We start from the raw sequence: 18,329 nt of genomic DNA, 5'->3' as shown, positions 1-18,329 counted from the left end.
GTTGTAGGACTTTGGACAATCGTAGTGAGGCCTCTGGTGGCTATATTGGATGTAACATCAAATAAGATAAAATAAAATAATCCTTTAGTCCGGCATTAGGGAAATTTACAGGATTACAGCAGCATAGTGGAGTATACAGATATATATATATATATATATAGGACTCCCTGGAAGAAGAGCGCTTGTATCTCAATGAGACCTTCATGGCTAAATAAAGGATGAAAACAAATTATTTCCAAAGAAGTTAAAGTATTATTAAATGTATGTGTATTTTAATTTGTGGGGTGGCGTTTGCACATTATTCTCTAGACCATCTCCATATTTTAAACACCATACAGCGCGTTTAACAGATAATTATTTGTTCACTTTTTGTGTTGTAAATTTCTGTTTTTTTGTCATTTAAGATTATACATTTGTTTACTTTTCTCTCACTGTTTATTTGGCAGCAAAACATCAAATCAAATTCCCTGTATGTGATAACTTACCTGTCAAGTAATTTTTATTCATATAGCCCAATATCACCAATCACAAAACTGCCTAAGAGGGCTTTATAACCTGTACAGCATTGGACACTCTGTCCCTGGACCTTAAACCTGATTAAAGATTCCAAAAGTACAGAAATCATTATTAGATTATTGGATTGTTCTCTCCCCCTCTGGTGGGCGCTATAGAGCCCAACCAACCAGACATAAGAACCTTTTCTTTCCACAGGCCACCACAACAACAAACAGTTAAATCAGTCACATAGTGTCAATAAGCCTGTAATACCAAAAGATCCACTACCTAAAATAATATTTACAGTTTAATATACACTCTGTTGTATTCTACATATCATCCAGCGTTGTTGACTATAAATCCTGCACACTCTATAATATTATATAATTACATATTTATCTATTACAATACCCAATATGTATTATTTTGCCCTGTTTATATGTGTTTATGATTTACAGAAACACTTAGCTTGCATATAGACACAGTATGTTGTTGCTTTGTACCTATTTTAATTTTTTAATTTTAAGATATTTATCTTTGTTCAGCTTTTTTGTCCTTATTTATGTGTTTTATCTTACTGTACATGGAGAGTAACTCAAAACTTTCTTCAAATTCCTTGTTTGTGTTCACATAAGGTACTTTGGCAATAAAGCAAATGCTGTTCCTGAAAAGTAAAAGTGATAATAAAGGAAAATCACTCTTATATATGATACATACTTTGTGCTAAACTGATCTTAAAATGTGTGTGTAAAATCTGCAGTCCACTGGTGGAGTAGCTAATAATATGCTTTGGTATTAATATTTTTGGTGTCACCAATCAACTATTTCATTAGGAGCAATGCTTTCCCAAACTTCCATCTTTCCCACAGCTGTGAACGCATAATCAGACTGAGAGCAGCATGTGTTTGGTTTCTATTTCAGAGAAAAGGGAGTTTCTTCTGGATGTTTACAAGCAAATCTCGCTTTGTTTCAAATCTAAAGCAAAACTGCTGTTTCATCTGAATTAGTAATGAATTAATTTTGTGTCATTTCTTTGTGTCCTTTATTAAATCTGGGGCAACTTCTGATTGCACTAACACTGCATTTCCTGTCTATTGCTATTGCCTAATTTGCTGCATTTACTTTAAGGTTATTTTATTCTTAATTATTGGAATGCTGTTAAGCATTCCAACTATTGTTATCCTGTTTCTTTATTCAACTTCTTCTATTTCTTCCGTCGCACCGCTTCTCCTTCATTTTTTAAGCTACAGAAACCGTTCAACTATTAAAATGTTCAGCTCTTTCACCAGAGGTCTGCTATGGCTTTTTATATTTCTAACCTTTAAACTTTTTGAATTATTAAGCTTTTTATTTTCAATGGGATCTCTATGGAGAATATTTTCAAATGGCTTCAGGCACACAGGTGTTCGCGATTGAGCCAATTAGTGATGTTGATAAACACACACTCACAGACACACGCGCACATACACTCCTCTCTCTCTCTCTCTCTCTCTCTCTCTCTCTCTCTCTCGCTCTCTCTCTCTGTGTCTCTCGTACAGTCATTCAGGTCTTAGGGATCTTCAGAGGTCTTTCCCCCCTCCTCCACCCCCCCCCCCCCCCCCCCCACACACACACACACACCCCATTTTAAAATAAAAGCCGCACACACATGATTTGTTGCAGCTGTTACGTGTTGCATCTCGGCCAATCAGACATGAGTATTCTGATAAGTTTCCTGATTCGAGTGACATTTACACACACCGCGACACAAGAGGGAGAGGTGAGGAAAGACATGGCAGAGCAGGACAATAGTCATGTAAGCTGTAAAAGATAAAACATCAGACAATCTCCAAATGAGAGTTTGCCAGAGATATCAGAGCCTCTCTCTCGCTCTCTCTCTGCCTCTCTCTCTCTCTCACAAATTCTTTCTTCTCTCTCTCTCTCTCTCACAAATTCTTTCTCTCTCTCTCTCTCACAAATTCTTTCTCTCTCTCACAAATGCTTTCCTCTCTCTCTCTCACAAATTCTTTCTTCTCTCTCTCTCTCTCACAAATTCTTTCTTCTCTCTCTCTCTCACAAATTCTTTCTTCTCTCTCTCTCACAAATTCTTTCTTCTCTCTCTCTCTCTCACAAATTCTTTCTTCTCTCTCTCTCTCTCACAAATTCTTTCTTCTCTCTCTCACAAATTCTTTCTTCTCTCTCTCTCTCACAAATTCTTTCTTCTCTCTCTCTCTCTCTCACAAATTCTTTCTTCTCTCTCTCTCACAAATTATTTCTTCTCTCTCTCTCACAAATTATTTCTTCTCTCTCTCTCACAAATTCTTTCTTCTCTCTCTCTCCTCACAAATTCTTTCTTCTCTCTCTCTCTCTCACAAATTCTTTCTTCTCTCTCTCACACAAATTCTTTCTTCTCTCTCTCTCTCTCTCTCTCTCTCTCTCTCTCTCTCTCTCTCTCTCACAAATTCTTTATTCTCTCTCTCACACAAATTCTTTCTTCTCTCTCTCTCTCTCTCCTCACAAATTCTTTCTTCTCTCTCTCTCTCTCACAAATTCTTTCTTCTCTCTCTCACACAAATTCTTTCTTCTCTCTCTCTCTCTCTCTCTCTCTCTCACAAATTCTTTCTTCTCTCTCTCTCTCTCTCTCTCACAAATTCTTTCTTCTCTCTCTCTCTCTCTCTCTCTCTCTCTCTCTCTCTCTCTCTCTCTCTCTCTCTCTCTCTCTCACAAATTCTTTCTTCTCTCTCTCTCTCCTCACAAATTCTTTCTTCTCTCTCTCTCTCACAAATTCTTTCTTCTCTCTCTCTCTCTCTCTCTCTCACAAATTCTTTCTTCTCTCTCTCTCTCTCTCTCTCTCTCTCTCTCTCTCTCTCTCTCTCTCTCTCTCTCTCTCTCTCTCTCTCTCTCTCTCTCTCTCTCACAAATTCTTTCTTCTCTCTCTCTCTCTCTCTCTCTCTCTCTCTCAAATTCTTTCTTCTCTCTCTCTCTCCTCACAAATTCTTTCTTCTCTCTCTCTCTCACAAATTCTTTCTTCTCACTCTCACTAATTCTTTCTTCTCTCTCTCTCTCCCTGTCTATGTCTCTCTCTGATACAGTCATTCAGGTCTTAGAGACTTTTAGAGGACCCCCCCGCCAGGCATTTAATAACCTCTGTTTGTGTGTCAAACATGATGATTATGTCTCCTCTCCCCCTCCCTCCCCACCCAGTCCCACCCTTTCAAAATAAAAGCCTCATGGATTAACTGTATTTAAACGTTTCGCTCAAAATTAGGCTTTTTTGTTGAAATAATGAATGCTCTTACTAATACTGCAACAACTACTACTACTGCTAATATATCTAGTATTACCACTACTACTACAACTTTTGCTGTTGCTACTATTACTACTACTGCTACTGCTATTACTGCTACCATACATATTATTACTACCACTACTGCTATTACTACCACTACCACTACTATTATTACTGATACCACAACTGCTAATACTGCTATTCCTGCTACTACCAGTACTAATAACCAGTACTAATACTACTACTACAGCTATTAGTACGACTGCTGATACTACTACTTCTACTACTTCTTCTAATTACAAATACTTCGACGACAACTTCTACTACTACTGCTACTACAAATATCACTACTGCTACAACTAGTACTTATTCAAACGCTACTCATACTTATACTGCGAATAATACTTCTACTACTACTACAACAAATATCACGACTGCTGGAATTCTTTTAAGCTACAGAAACCGTTCGAATATTAAAATGTTCAGCGCTTTCAGGAGAGGGGTGACATAACTTCATATTTGTAATCTTTCAACTTTTTGAATTATTCAGCTTTTTGCAATTTTTTAAAAATTGGATATCTATTTTCAGCAATGTTTTTGAGATTCATTTCAGCTTTCAGCATTCCAACGCATTTTCAGCAGGAAATGCATTTTCTAGTTGTGTTTTTAAATACTGCTATAAATCAAAGAGTTGTATTTCATTGAAGTGCCATGTACATGTGTTTCCTGAAATTCAACACACTGTATCTCCAACATGCTTGTAATGCATGGGTGAATTACTGAATGGGCCGACCGGGCACAGCCCCAGGGGCCCAACGTGTCAGTTAGGCCCCACCACCTATATAAAAATGTCACTCAAAGAGACACGTACCAACCAGGAAGTGATTCAAAATGACCACAAAGATCCATGAAACGACTGCAAAGAGACTCAAAAAGACTCCACAGAGACCAAAACAACAAATGGATGCAAAGCAGCTGCAAAGAGACACAAAGAGACCAAAAATTCACTCACAATGACTGTGAAAAAGGGAAAAAAACTACAGAGGCTCAAAATGACTACAGAGAGACACATAACTACAAAAAAGGCTGAACAACCTCAGACAAAAAATAGCTCCAAAAATGAAAATAATTCCAAAATTAAACAGAACTACAAAGAGACTTAAAAGAACTACAAAAAGAGGATAAACAGCTATAAAGTCTGTGTGTTGTGCTCCTATATAGGTGTAGTGGTGGAGTCTTTTGCATGTGCATAGGGCCCCATTGTCTTATCATCCAACCATGCTGTAAAGGTTTTATATTGTGTATCAGGGACTTTAGATTTGTCTTTTTGGATTCGTGTTAACCTCATGTTGGGATCTTACAGCGGACAAATAGCTATTTTTACTTCTTTGATCGGAGTTAAAACTATCTAATATTTGACTTGACAAATGCAAAAATGATAGACAAGTCTGTATGAATAGACGTGATATTGTGTTACATGAATCTTTTTGTCTTTCTTATCCCTGAAGCAACACATTTAATTATCACAGCAGTATGATTATACAGTATAATGATATACTGTAGCGTCACCATGAAAGACACAAAGGCCACATGGCTTTCAGTAACACTTTATTTGTGCATATTACTGACATTTTCAATAAAACCATAAAAACGTGTAAATAAAGACAAAGACAGTCCAGCTTACACATCATTTGGTCTCATTCTTTTTTTTAAGCAGGAGGAAACACTTTAGCAGCAGCTCGCCTCCTCCAAGAAGCAGCACCGAGCATGTACAGAGAATCAACGGATTGATTTTGTTTGGTTGCAGCGAAAGCTAAAGGTTCAGAAGACTGCAGGTTGAAGTGGAGCCTGAAACAAACTTTTGTGTGTCTGTGCATGCGGTTTAGCGCCATTCATGTAAACCTTCAGCTTGACATGATTCCCTGATAAGAGCTTGTACCTGAAGCGTCACCACCAGTCTAAATGTACAGCAGGGCAATACTGGGTGCATCACATATTCTCATTTCAGTGGATGTGGAGCAAAAAGTGTGTCATTTATTTTCAGCATCGGCAACACAACGTTTCTCCAGCAGGTTCCACTGCCAGCGGGAAATCAACTGCGGCAAACGAGTTTGTTGTGCAGCGTCACAACTGAGTAGATATTGATGACTCATCAAAGAATGTTTGGTTAAAGTGTAAAATACCCTGCTTTCACTGCAATGGCTTCTTTCTACAGCCCTCATATTACCCAACACCACACATAGTAGGAGTAGTAGTGGCAGGAAAAAAAAAGCAGCAGCTGTTATTGTACACCACCACCATATTTGATTGAAAACAACAACCTTGTAGTCTTTCTTTTAGAACATCCACATTAAGAGTTTTAACTCTGACATTTTCGTTTCTGAGTGAACGTATGTGACTCTTACTAAGCGCTCAATAAATGGCCGGCTTGACATTGATGGTGCGGCTGCCCTTGATGTCTCTGAAGGTGGAGCAGTCGAAGTCGGCCACCAGAGTCTTCCTACCGATCTTGTAGGGAATGAGCGGGAACTGCACGCGTAGTTGGCTGTTTTTCGTAAGATCTGGAATCCTGTGGGGCAACAAAGAGTGAAGTTTGTGGGTACATTTACGTTGCCTGGTGTTATGATAGGCGACACTTGTGCAGTGTTGTGCATTAAAACGTATCAGAATAGGGCTGGGTTTTCGAAGCACCATTTTGGTGCAGAAAAGAAATATTAAAATATGTCCATAAGTATTAAAAACCATCAAGTATACCAAATGTTGGCATCAAATGCGTCATCGGATTCATAATCTTCATGTTATCCTTTGATCAGACAGTTCCTGATTTAGGTCAAAATGTTGCTGATATGAGTTTTATTCAGATAATGTTGTTGTGCACCTGCTTGTGTTTGGACAACATTGAACATTTTGTTAAATAAAAAAGTTTTTTTTATATTTTAGGTATGGTAACCAAAACGTTTTGGTATATATTTCAGATTGTTATGGAAACATCTCAACTCTAAGGCTGAATCACGAACACACGCATCACTAAAACAAATCGTATAAATGTATTTTGATCTTAATTGCATTTGACATTTATCAATAAAAATGCCTGAAACTTGCTGGTTGCAGCTTTAATTTGTTTTCATGTCGTTCAGAATACTTTCTAAGAATACTAGAAATGTGTGGTTGCACATATCAAACTCAGAAGATTATGCATATTTTTTGTGCTCCATCGTATTTTGTGATTGACAATCAAAACTATTGTTAATACATATTGTAATAAAATAACTATATGTTATTTTCACCTTTACTGTAACCAGCCATGAAAAGCATTCATCATCCCAGCCAGGTTATGTTAGACACACACACACACACACACACACACACACACACACACACACACACACACACACACACACACACACACACACACACACACACACACACACACACACACACACACACACACACACACACTTGATTTGAACCTCATCATGCAGCAGTCCGCTTCCAGAGAGAGTCAGAGAGCACTGCGTCAGCGTCTCGTTGACTGGGTTCTTGAAAATCACCTCCGCCATTACCCGACGGTGCAGTCTGACCTTTTTGGGAAGCTGAAACACACATTTGAACAGATTATTCAAATACATTCAGTCAGGCAACTGAAGTTGTTGAAACAACTACCCATCATGCACCAAGACGAGAGAGGAAAGAAAAGTAATTTTATTGTCTCCCAGACTCTATCCATGTAATGACATGATAATGGCTCAAATAACAATATCCCACATAAAGGCAGAGGTGGAGGAACTAAAAATGATATCTTTTATTTCAGTAAAAGTACTAATTCTACACTGTGAAACTGCTCCACGACAACCGAACGTCCTGCACGTATTGTGCAGTAAAATGTTTCCTGTCGTTGTTTTACGTCAGTAATAATGTACATTGAGATGGTTATTATTGCACAATAATGACATTATCCTGCTTATTACACGGGCTGCTTATTAAAGAAATCAATAATTTGACACAAAATATAGATAAAAAAAAATTGGATTTATATATGAATAATGTATATAATATATTATAATATATTTATTTACTTGTCATTTTTAACGCCCAGAGAGGCAGTTTGGTGCGGCGTCAGCAGTGATTTGGACGAGCGTTTACTACATTTATTACCTGCTCATGACATTTCCATCAGCTGTAGTTTATTGCCAATTGGGGAACGTTTGCATGCTAACACACTAAACTACGATGGTAAACACATATATGTTAAATTTGTCATTGTGAGCATGTTACCATGCTGACATGAGTATTTAGCCCAAAGCACCACTGTGCCTGTACGGCGTCACAGTGCCGATAGCTTGGCTGCAGTCTTGTTATATATACTTTTATCATTTTGTTCATTTTGGAACTGTAATGCTGGACTTTGAATGTGAGAAGAGACACAAACAGCTGTGTGACAGACAGCTGAACAAAGCTGGACGACATGTCTTTATGATTTGAGATTTGTTTTTACTAACGTTGACGGTGATGGGAGGGTCAAGCAGCACGACATCATCCTCAGCCAGGTATGAGTAATCTGGCTTCTCTTTGTCCGTGACCACAGCTGAAACCTTGATGCTGTCGCACTCCAACATCGGTTTACGGTAGTCCGAGAACCGGATCCGGATAGGGATGACCAGATCTCCAAGAGACAGAGGAAGAGGAGAGTCGCTTCACAACAAATTCAACAAAAACATATACGGTTTTCCATACACACATCGTTTTGGTTATATTTGTCAACCTTTTGAGGTATCTGCCTCCAAAATTCAACAGTTACATGTTCACAGAAGAAGATTCACCTATCCCAGGCTGCAGCGTCTTCTCCTTCACCCGATTCTGGATGTTCACACCCGATCCACCGTTGTACCTCATGGCTTGGACCCTGATGTTGATGGACAACGGCCTGGCAGCAGTGCTCTTACTCTGCAGCACCAGCTCCAATCTCACGTTCTTACCGTTGGTCGGTGGGCTCACCTGCAGCACCACACAATGAGACATTGACAAAAGGCCAAAATACACTTATTGAAAGAAATCCAAAGGAATTCGTCTTTGATCAAGTAGTTAATAACAGGTTACAAGATATGTGTTAGATTAGGTTTCAAATATCTGGGTTGTTGAAGTTGAACCTTGCCATTTCTGATTCTATTTTGAATAAAATAAAAAAATTTAAAATCAAAGAAAAAATAAATGATGGTTTGATTAAGAGGATAAAGTGATGACTGCCACCTCAATCAAAGGTAAAAGCAGATCATTTTTTGGTATTTTGTCTTTTTGTTGTACTTCTTGCACATACGATTTTAATTCATTTTTGCTATTCATGCAGATGTCAGGATAATCCCAAAGCTTGTATCTGTTGGTAAAGTAGTTACAGTCTTTAGAGTGAGACATTTCCTGATTTCATTTCATGGTGACTTCTGATGCGTTTGTCCTGTGAGTGCATGGTGTCATCTTCAAACATCATGATTTCGACTTCATTGCACACGGATAACAGATCATTGATATATTGATTGATATATTATGAAGAGCAGTGGCCCTAAAATCGGGTATTGTGACTTTTCCCAAGGTGCAGTTTTTTTACGGGTGATAATTGAGGTGTGACTTGTTCACAACAAAGCAGAAAAAAAGAAAGTTGATATTTTGATGGTTAGCTTTTTTTTTGGCATTTTTGCTTTCACTAGGAAAAAGGCAATAGACATGTGGAAGATTGGAAACAGCAACAAAGGTCCCCGACGGGTTTCAAAGTGTGGACGTTGCAGTTCATGCTTAAACTTAAACCCTACCAGGACCTCATCCAAGTTTTGTTTTAAATCAAAATAGCCAAAAATCAAAATAACATACATCCTATTTAATAGTCTAAAGGGAAACTTTAGTTTCTGTGACACACCTCTTTAAAATGCACAAACACTTGTGGTGGAGTTGGCTGTGGGGGGCTGACGGGGGGTTCATTCCCCGTACTTTCTGTGGGATTATTCTCCGCCTCGTCAGCACTCTCATCTTCTTCGTCCGTCTCTTCATTCTCTTCGCCCTCCTCTGTCTCTTCAACCTCAATGTTCTCCCCTCTCTCCTCATTCTCGCCGTTTTCTTCCATCTCTTCATTCTCGTCGTCCTCCTCGTCGTCCTCCTCCATCTCTCCATCACCTCTGGAGTAGTCTCTGGTGGTGGCGTATTCAAAGACAGACCTCTCCTTATCTGATCCTGTAATTACGGGGATTCAATCAATTTCCTAAGCTACTATAGACACCCTTTACAGCCAACGTCAAAATGCTGCTAATAGTTTAGCATAGCCTTCCGCTAACCTCCTCAGCCGAAACGGCTGTTGTACCACAGCACGCTCACGCAGAAGGCTATGCTACACCCGTGTCAGTTCTGGCATGTGTTTTCATCACAAAACTTATTTCAGAGACCTCATCAGGGAAAACCACGACGACTTCATGACTTCCAATTACAAGACAGCAAAATATGTAGTGTGAACAGTAGAGCTGTCGGATGACTTTGAAAGTCATAAAGTGTTAACTTGGCCGAACCAGCGTAGCATTAAAGCATGGTGGAATTACCACGCTAACTAGCGGACAGCTGGCTACTTAGCTAGCTTGCAAATTCCGCCTTTTTAACGGCTGGCTAGTTACCTAGCTACCATGCTAATTCCACCATGCTTTCATGCTAACTATACACTGCTTGTAGAAAGTGAGCCCAAACTGGTATTTTCGTGAGTGACTACAGAATAACAAGCCAATAAAACTTGCTGAACTAACATGCTGAGAGAATCGTTCTTCCTCGTCCTACGTTTCGCCCACAAAAATACCACATCATGTTTCCGAACAGAGCAGAGGTCTACAGTGCAGCAGTAACAGGTGTTTGACAGGTGAACCGACCCTCTCTGTGTTTGTAGTTGTCGGTGATGTTATTCCTCTTGTCGGAGCCGACAGTCTTGGTGGAGATATTGTGACCGACATTCGAGGTGTCACAAAAGATTTTCACCATTGAACCGTCAGCTTTCTCCTGATAGAACACACAAACAGACAATAGAAACAACAAAAATACAGTAGGCTTCGGCTGGCCATCTTTTATTTCACACTAAATCACGAAATGTGACGTTGAGGCTCTAAATCTGCTTACTGACCAGCCAGTGAATACAGTCGGCAGCGACCTCAGCGAAGACAAACGGGATGTCATATTTGCGGTCCGTCTGTCCGCTCCGGACGGCTGTGACCGGAGCTGGACCGCAGCAGTAAATACCTACAGGAGGTGAGACGTTCAAATATTAAAATAAAGTAACAAACTTCTCAACTCACACAGAGTACTTTGGTGTCATGCGATTTAAAGACATCTGTAGGATTTTAAAATGCCATCTGTTCGTTGACAGACTCCACGATGAAAGCAACAAGGAAATGTTTCAGGGGCTGCGTTGCATGCATGTGCAGAACCAAACCAATGTGTTGATTAATCGACAGAAAATTGATCTGCAACTATTTTGATATTCGTGTTTTAGTGAAATACCAAACATTTGTCGGTTCCAGCTTGTAAAATGTGAGTGTGTTTTCTTTGTCACATGTGTTAGTAAGCTAAATATCTTTAGAGTTCGGACTGTTGGTGGAACAAACCTAAACATTTGAGGATTTCACATTTGGATATGTGTGTGTGTTGCTGCAGGTGCAGGAGATAAAATAGAAACCAGCAAATCCGGTTGAAACAAGAGAGTCTGTACCGCCACTTTTCTCTTGTGGTGTTGGATCCAGAACTTGCCAGCCGTCATATTTGCCGTCCTCTGCCAGGTCTGGTCTCCTCATCCACGCCTCCACCCACACATGGAAGTTCCTAAAACACAAAACAACATTCACAATCTGCAGCAGTGCAGTAGATCTGAAACACACCACTGGAGTATCATATTAAACAATAGTAGTCTGGAATGTTCTTTTAAGATCCCTTTTGGACATGTTTTAAGACATACAAATACATAATAATAATCTGTCTATGGTTCTATTTCCTTGTTAAAAATGTCTTTAAGTAACTAAAATGTACAATAATAACTTATGTAAATGGTTTAAAGGTCTTTGGAAGCCGAGTTTCCACAACAGGTTGATTCTGAAATACGGAAAACAAAGAAAAATTTTAGAATTTTGATTTTGTGAAAACAAATATCAAGTTCTTCCTGGAATAAAGCAAAAGATAAATTCTTTCTGGATTCTTTCTGCAGCACTGGACTGACATTTTTCTTCAAAGATGAAGTTCTCGATGTTAGCATCTAGTCCCGATAGTCAAAGAGTGTGTCACTCTTTGACTCATGTTTTGAGGTATATACTGTCAAATCTTCAAAAAGAAGATAAAAGTTAAAGAACACAGATCACAGTCTAAAAGTAAAACACATGACATCATTCCATTATCGGCGGATTAAAATCTCTCAGGGCGAGACGCCACACCCAAACAACACTAGACTGTTATTGTAGTTGCGGTTATGAGGAGCCGAGATGATGATGACATGATGATGATGATAGGCCTGAGAATGGGTTTAATGTCATACCTGATCGAATAAAACTGCCTGATCGAATAAAACTGCCATATTGACTGAAAAGATCATAAAATATCAGTTTCTGTCAACCCCAAATGGCCAAAAAAAGTGAGTTATTGAGTTTTTTTTGAGGTGTTATTCTAGTAAAAGTTTGGAATGGGAAAATGCATTTTATTTCGCCCTCAGGCAGCTACTATCTCTCCTACAACACAAACTGATGTACCGGGTAAGAGTTGTGTGCCGTGTTTTTAACTTTGAGGGACTTGTGTGTAAGATATTGAAGCCTCTGTGTCTCACCAAACACTGTCGGGGGATTCCCTCTCTCGGACTCCGTAGTCGGCGTGATAAACGTCAATGCTCAGATTCTTGTTGCAGTCGTGGGCGGACTGGAAGTTGGAGACCACGCGGCACGGAATGCCCAGCAGGCGCATCACTGAAACCAAACATGAAGATTTGAGTCACTCAAACAAGCAACATGACGCCTTTCTGGAAGAGAAACAATGCCCTCCTTGTGTTTAAACCTAACTCATTTACCTGAATATGAACTAGTTTAGTTTTCTCATGTTGTAACCTCTTATCATGAGCATTTACTGTCAAAGCAACAAAGACACATTCAGACTTAAATACAAAATCACATGCAGGTTTTTTTCCCTGATCTCCATACTGTTTCTTTTCCTGCTCGGCAAGTTTGCTTTACTCGAAACACACACACACACACACACAAACACACACACACACACACACACACACACACACACACACACACACACACACACACACACACACACACACACACACACACACACACACACACACACACACACACACACACACACACACACACACACACACACACACAAGATCATGAAGTGACAAAGATAATAGAGTTGGCAGAGACACTCGGGAGGCGGCTGTTCTTATTCGGATTTAGCTACGATATCCAGAAACCTTCCAAAAGAGTTACGTGATCTGTGTCAACATTATGAGTCAGAAGATATTTTTTATTGCAGCTCTCCGTTGCTCGTTACAATACAGAGTGCTGCAGGTATGAAGTATTTAAGGTGGCCTCACTCATGCTTCCCTCGACAAAAAGCCAATGGGAATTTTTCTTTCGGGTTTTGGAATATTGCAGAAAACTAGAAAAAGCATTTCCTGCTGAAAATGCGTTGGAATGCTGAAAACTGAAATTAATCGCAAAAACATTGCTGAAAATAGATATCCAATTCAAAAACAAATTGCAAAAAGCTTAATAATTCAAAGAGTTTAAAGATTACAAATATGAAAAGTCATATCACACCTCTCCTGAAAGAGCTGAACATTTTGATAGGTTTCTGTAGCTTAAAAAATGAAGGAGGAGAAGCGGTGCGACGGAAGAAATAGAAGAAGTTGAATAAAGATTCGAAGAACAATAGTTATTGTTGTTGGAATGCTGTTAAGCATTCCAACGATAAGTTGTGTGACAAACAAACGTTTATGATACCTGCACGTTTTCTTCAGCCAGATAATCTTCACAAATGAACAGCATTTTTATGATTTTTGAAGTGTGAACAGACAATATTAGTAGTCACTTGTTTTTTTAAGACACGTGAAACCTTCAGCTATTTGCTGACGTCGCAAAAATGTTCTCTGACAGACAAATCGATCAATTGTTTCAGAGCTACTATTCGCCTTTACAGATGTTGTTTCAGGTGTGAGTACCTGCAAAGACAGACGTTACCTGAACACATCACGCCGGCGAACACCCAGCATTGCCCGTACTTGACTCTGCGGCAGTCGTTGTCGAGCCAGCGCTTAAGGATGGCGTGACTGCCGGTCCAGTGAGACGGTCTGAACCCATAATGATATGAACCGTCCCAGCGTCCCACCAGGACTCCACTGTCATCTGCACTGTTGATCTGGAAGAAAACAAGGAAATTCTCATTCTTGTAGCTTTTTTCCCTCCAAATTATGAACTTTTATTTCCTGTAAGATTTGGTCACATTTGCCATTTGTCTTTTTTATAATTTGAAAACTACATACATCTGCTGTCTTCTTCTTCTTGAGCTCTTAATTGATCTAATTAGTTGTTTCTAACTTTATATTGGTAAATGTCCGCCCACAAATGCTTTGCAGCTATAAAGGTGTGTGGACACAGAGCGCGTGCTACCATGGCGCTGATCAGGCGGCCGACGTAGACGGGGTTACAGCGAGCAGAGACGTCGTCAGCCGGGTCAATGGAGTGTTTGTGGTTGAGGTCCAAAATCTTCAAACAAATGTCCACCATCTTGTCCTCAAACTGAACAGAAGCAATGAGAGGAGACGCTGTTGAATCGTATCTTCTTTACGTCGGTACAGATGGGAATATGATTTAAACTTTACAAGAGACATCATCTGCTCTTGGCAGTACAGTACAATATGTTCAATTTCCTCATACCAAACATAACCCTGAATGTTGAGTACTTACTGCTCAGTATCGGAATTTTAAATCTGGATTTATGAATTCTGAAATATTGTATATATTATACACAAAATAATTCAGGGCCATTAATTCAGTGATATTTAAATTTCAACATTAAGCATTCGGTAGTGATTTCATATTTTTGGCCATTTTTTGCTTCCATGAAAAGTATCCGTGTGTGTGTGTGTGTGTGCATGTATTACTAATGTTGTGAGGACATACATCTGTTTACACAGTCACCTTGTGGGGACTCACCTTCCCTTTCGGGACTAAATGGATGTCCCCATAACACAAATCATTACATTTAGGTGGAGACTTGGTTTAAGGTTATGTTAAGGTAAAAATTAGGATTAGGAAATTAGGATTAGGCAAGTAGCGTTTATGGTTAGGGTTAGGCTAAATCTCCAGGAAATTGATGGAAGTCAATAGAACGTCCTCTGAAGCGAAGGCAACACGACTGTGTGTGTGTGTGTGTGTGTGTGTATTTAAGAGTACCTGCCCGAAGTCCCAGTCAAGAGGGAAGATGTAGTTGTTACTTCCTTTGTAGATGACTCCTGTTTCATTCATCACATACTCATTTATCTCCTTCTCTTCCTTCATATACACCCAGTCATCTACAGAGAGAGTGAATTCATACAGACGGATATTATTCAGTTTACAGTATGAATAGTATTCAAAAACTTCTGCATTTTAAAATCTTACTGAGGCAAAAAAGACATGATCATTATCAGCAAAATGTACTTCACGTATCAAAAGTAACAGACAAGCAGTGTTGGACTGCAACTACAGAAAGTACACTACATTTACGCAAGTACTGTGCTTACGTTTCAAATTGAGGTACTTGTCCTTTACGTCAGTGTTTTCTTTTCATGCAACATTCTACTTCTTCTTAACGACATCTCAGAGGGAAATATTAATAGAACCTTTTGACGTCAATACATTTTCATCAGCTTTAATTACTAGCTACTTTACGAATCAAGATTTTCTCCAATAAAAGATACGATTTTATAAAACATGATGCTTTGTTTCAAGTTTAACTACAACATGCAACATTTCCATGCAGGGCTGTTTCTTCTAACAGAGCGTTTTAACGTTGTGGTTTTTACTGCTCGACCTACCGGAGCACCAGGGGTTGTAGAGCACCACCAGCGTTGGCAGCGGCTTGTCCTCGTCCCGGTGTTTCACAAGCAGGTTGAACTCCCCGATGGGGGTGTCAGCCGGCGGGGTGATGGTGAGGACCAGGAGGCCTTTCGGCGGGGACGCGTCCTTGTGAAGCTCGACCTTCCACACAGCCTTTGCTGATGGAGAAGGTTTCTTGAGGCCTGGGATACTGAAGAACGACAGCGTCCCCTGCTTCTCGCTCGGATGTTTTCCTGTCAAACATATATTCACTGTTGTAACAATGCTGCTATATATTTATAACTAATCAATGCAAGTTAAAACACTGACGCACTGGACAGGAATCCCTTGAAAAGACCAAAAAAAGAGAAAATAGGGTAAAGCTTTCCGGCTAGCCCAAAGAAGACCTGTCTTTACGTGACGATTCCCACATTTGCATTTAACTTGATCGAAAATGTAATTAAACCCAGTAATGCAACAGAATGTCCCGACTGATATTTTAATAACATGTTTACTGATTATGTAATACCGAATTAGATTTTTGTGCTAACGGGAAGCTTCAACAACTCATAAAAACAACTAATGTCATGAAAAACCGACCTGTCGCTGCACAGATGGCGAGTGGGTAAAGGTTTTGGTTGAAAGCTTGACTCAGATTAAGGGTCACTTTGAAGGGTTGGCCTCGCCGCACAATCAGCTGATCCAGTGAGATTTCACTGGTGTGGTGGTCAGAGTTGTTGGTTTTAGGGTGGAGGTCCACTCCTTCAAAGACTGAAAGAAAATAAAAACACACAAACATGAACAGGTTAACAGAGATTTGTGGTGATTTGTCAGCACTGTAGCATTCGCTCAACTGACGACAAATGGAACTAAGTTCACCAAATGCTAAATAAGAGATTTTTAGTGAACCAAAATGTTCCGGAAAACACACTGTGAAAGGGTTGAAGTCGTAAGACAAAAACACAGATAACTCACAGACCAGATAACACCGTGATAGAGACCTGTCAATCCCAACGATAGCCCCGCCCTAAAGCATCCCCTGCTTTATGGTCTGTGTGACTCTAAATGGACCATAATGTACTAAATGAACATCATGCTGCATTGAAGAAGACTTGAAACTAGAGATTGAGACATAAACTCATGTTTACAATGTTTACTGAGGGAATAAATCAAGAGAGAAGTCGAGTCATTTTCTCATAGACTTCTATACAACCAGAGGAGTCGCCCCCTGGTGGTCAGCAGAGAGAATGCAAGTTCAAGGCACTTCTTTAATGGCTTCAATTTTTGTACTTTGTGTTGGTTTTCATGCTTCGTTATAGGTATTCATCTTTATTTAGATAAAAGCATCTTTCTTTATTTTTGGTAAGTCAGAGACAATTGAGCTCCCTTTAAGCTCAGCGGAGGGAGACTTGGATTCACCGAGTGACAGATTCTAGGGCAGGGCGGGGTGAACCGGCTGTCACGTGATGGCAACATGCTTTTCATGATTTGAAATGTCACTCACGTGGCATCACGGTATGCGGTGAAGAAAGATGAGTAGGACGGGTTGAGACAGAACAGGACGGGACGAGAGAAGAAAACAAATGCTCGCCTCCGCTTGAACGACAGCCTGGAAAAGCCTGTCAGACGCCACGTGAACGTCGCAGTCACAAATGATGCATATTGGATAACACGGAGCACTCCACCACCTACTGCAGGGACAGACTCATCCGGCTCCGCTGTCACGAGGACATACAGGAGAACATTCCTGCAATAAGACTTTATCATCAATCACCTCAGTAAACATTGTAAACATGAGTTTATGTCTCAATCTCTAGTTTCAAGTCTTCTTCAATACAGCATGATGTTCATTTAGTACATTATGGTCCATTTAGAGTCACACAGACCAAAATCCTCTGTCAGGCGGTGTTTGATTAATGTGATAAGAGTGTTTTAATAGTTGCATAAAAGTTTAGCACAACACAACTCCATGGCTGCAAAAAAAACGAGATATGAAAGAGTTAAGGTCAGATGATGAGCAGCAGCTGGGGGTTGTTTTACAGGATGGGAGGTTCTGAAGCGTACAGTGATTTCAGGCTGCAAATCATCTCTGTGGAAGCGTCTCTGCATAAGTATAAATGAGGCAAAACAAACCTTTGTGTACTTACTAGATTTTTTAGTTTCCTGCGTCATCTTTCCAAAGGTTCCCCTCTTAGAACAGGTGTGAAGACAGTGAAGTGAACTCTGGCAGACAGTCAGCAGTGCACTGTGATCTACAGGGTTCCATTGTATTTATAACACCTCACCAGCCCAACCCAGACATCAGACAAACACGCAGCAGGTATGGTGATCTGCATTGCTTATCACTTCCTGGCAGCGTTGCATTGCTAAATGGCCTTTTAGATGTCCCCGCTGGGGTTGCCAAACTACTGTCAAGCCTTACTAAACTGGTTTATCCTTGTCCAGTGGAAACTCACACAGGAATGACAACATTGATAACATTG

The 18,329-nt window shown here is 39.8% G+C and overlaps 1 protein-coding gene across 3 annotated transcripts; it reads right to left on the bottom strand.

Moving 5' to 3' along the window:
• Window positions 1–5,463: 5,463 nt before the first annotated feature.
• On the bottom strand, window positions 5,464–18,329 carry tgm8 (transglutaminase 8). 3 transcript variants are annotated; one of them, XM_079265814.1, is made up of 15 exons: window positions 17,994–18,329; window positions 16,447–16,617; window positions 15,846–16,100; window positions 15,223–15,341; window positions 14,437–14,565; window positions 14,008–14,185; window positions 12,588–12,723; window positions 11,490–11,599; window positions 10,905–11,020; window positions 10,657–10,783; window positions 9,669–9,979; window positions 8,584–8,758; window positions 8,263–8,426; window positions 7,223–7,356; window positions 5,464–6,332 (listed from the first exon to the last, which is right to left on the bottom strand). In XM_079265814.1, exons 1-15 carry the CDS (start codon window positions 18,016–18,018, stop codon window positions 6,176–6,178), a joined length of 2,307 nt encoding a protein of 768 aa, XP_079121940.1. In that variant the 5' UTR covers window positions 18,019–18,329; the 3' UTR covers window positions 5,464–6,175. The 3 variants fall into 3 exon arrangements, with proteins under 3 accessions (XP_079121940.1, XP_079121942.1, XP_079121941.1); XM_079265816.1 differs by having other exon boundaries at window positions 7,234–7,356; XM_079265815.1 differs by lacking the exon at window positions 17,994–18,329 and adding an exon at window positions 17,351–17,428.

Source organism: Melanostigma gelatinosum, assembly GCF_949748355.1.
Source record: "Melanostigma gelatinosum genome assembly, chromosome: 3".
Classification (NCBI taxonomy): Eukaryota; Metazoa; Chordata; class Actinopteri; order Perciformes; family Zoarcidae; genus Melanostigma; species Melanostigma gelatinosum.
This window is presented reverse-complemented; position numbering and strand designations above follow the sequence as displayed.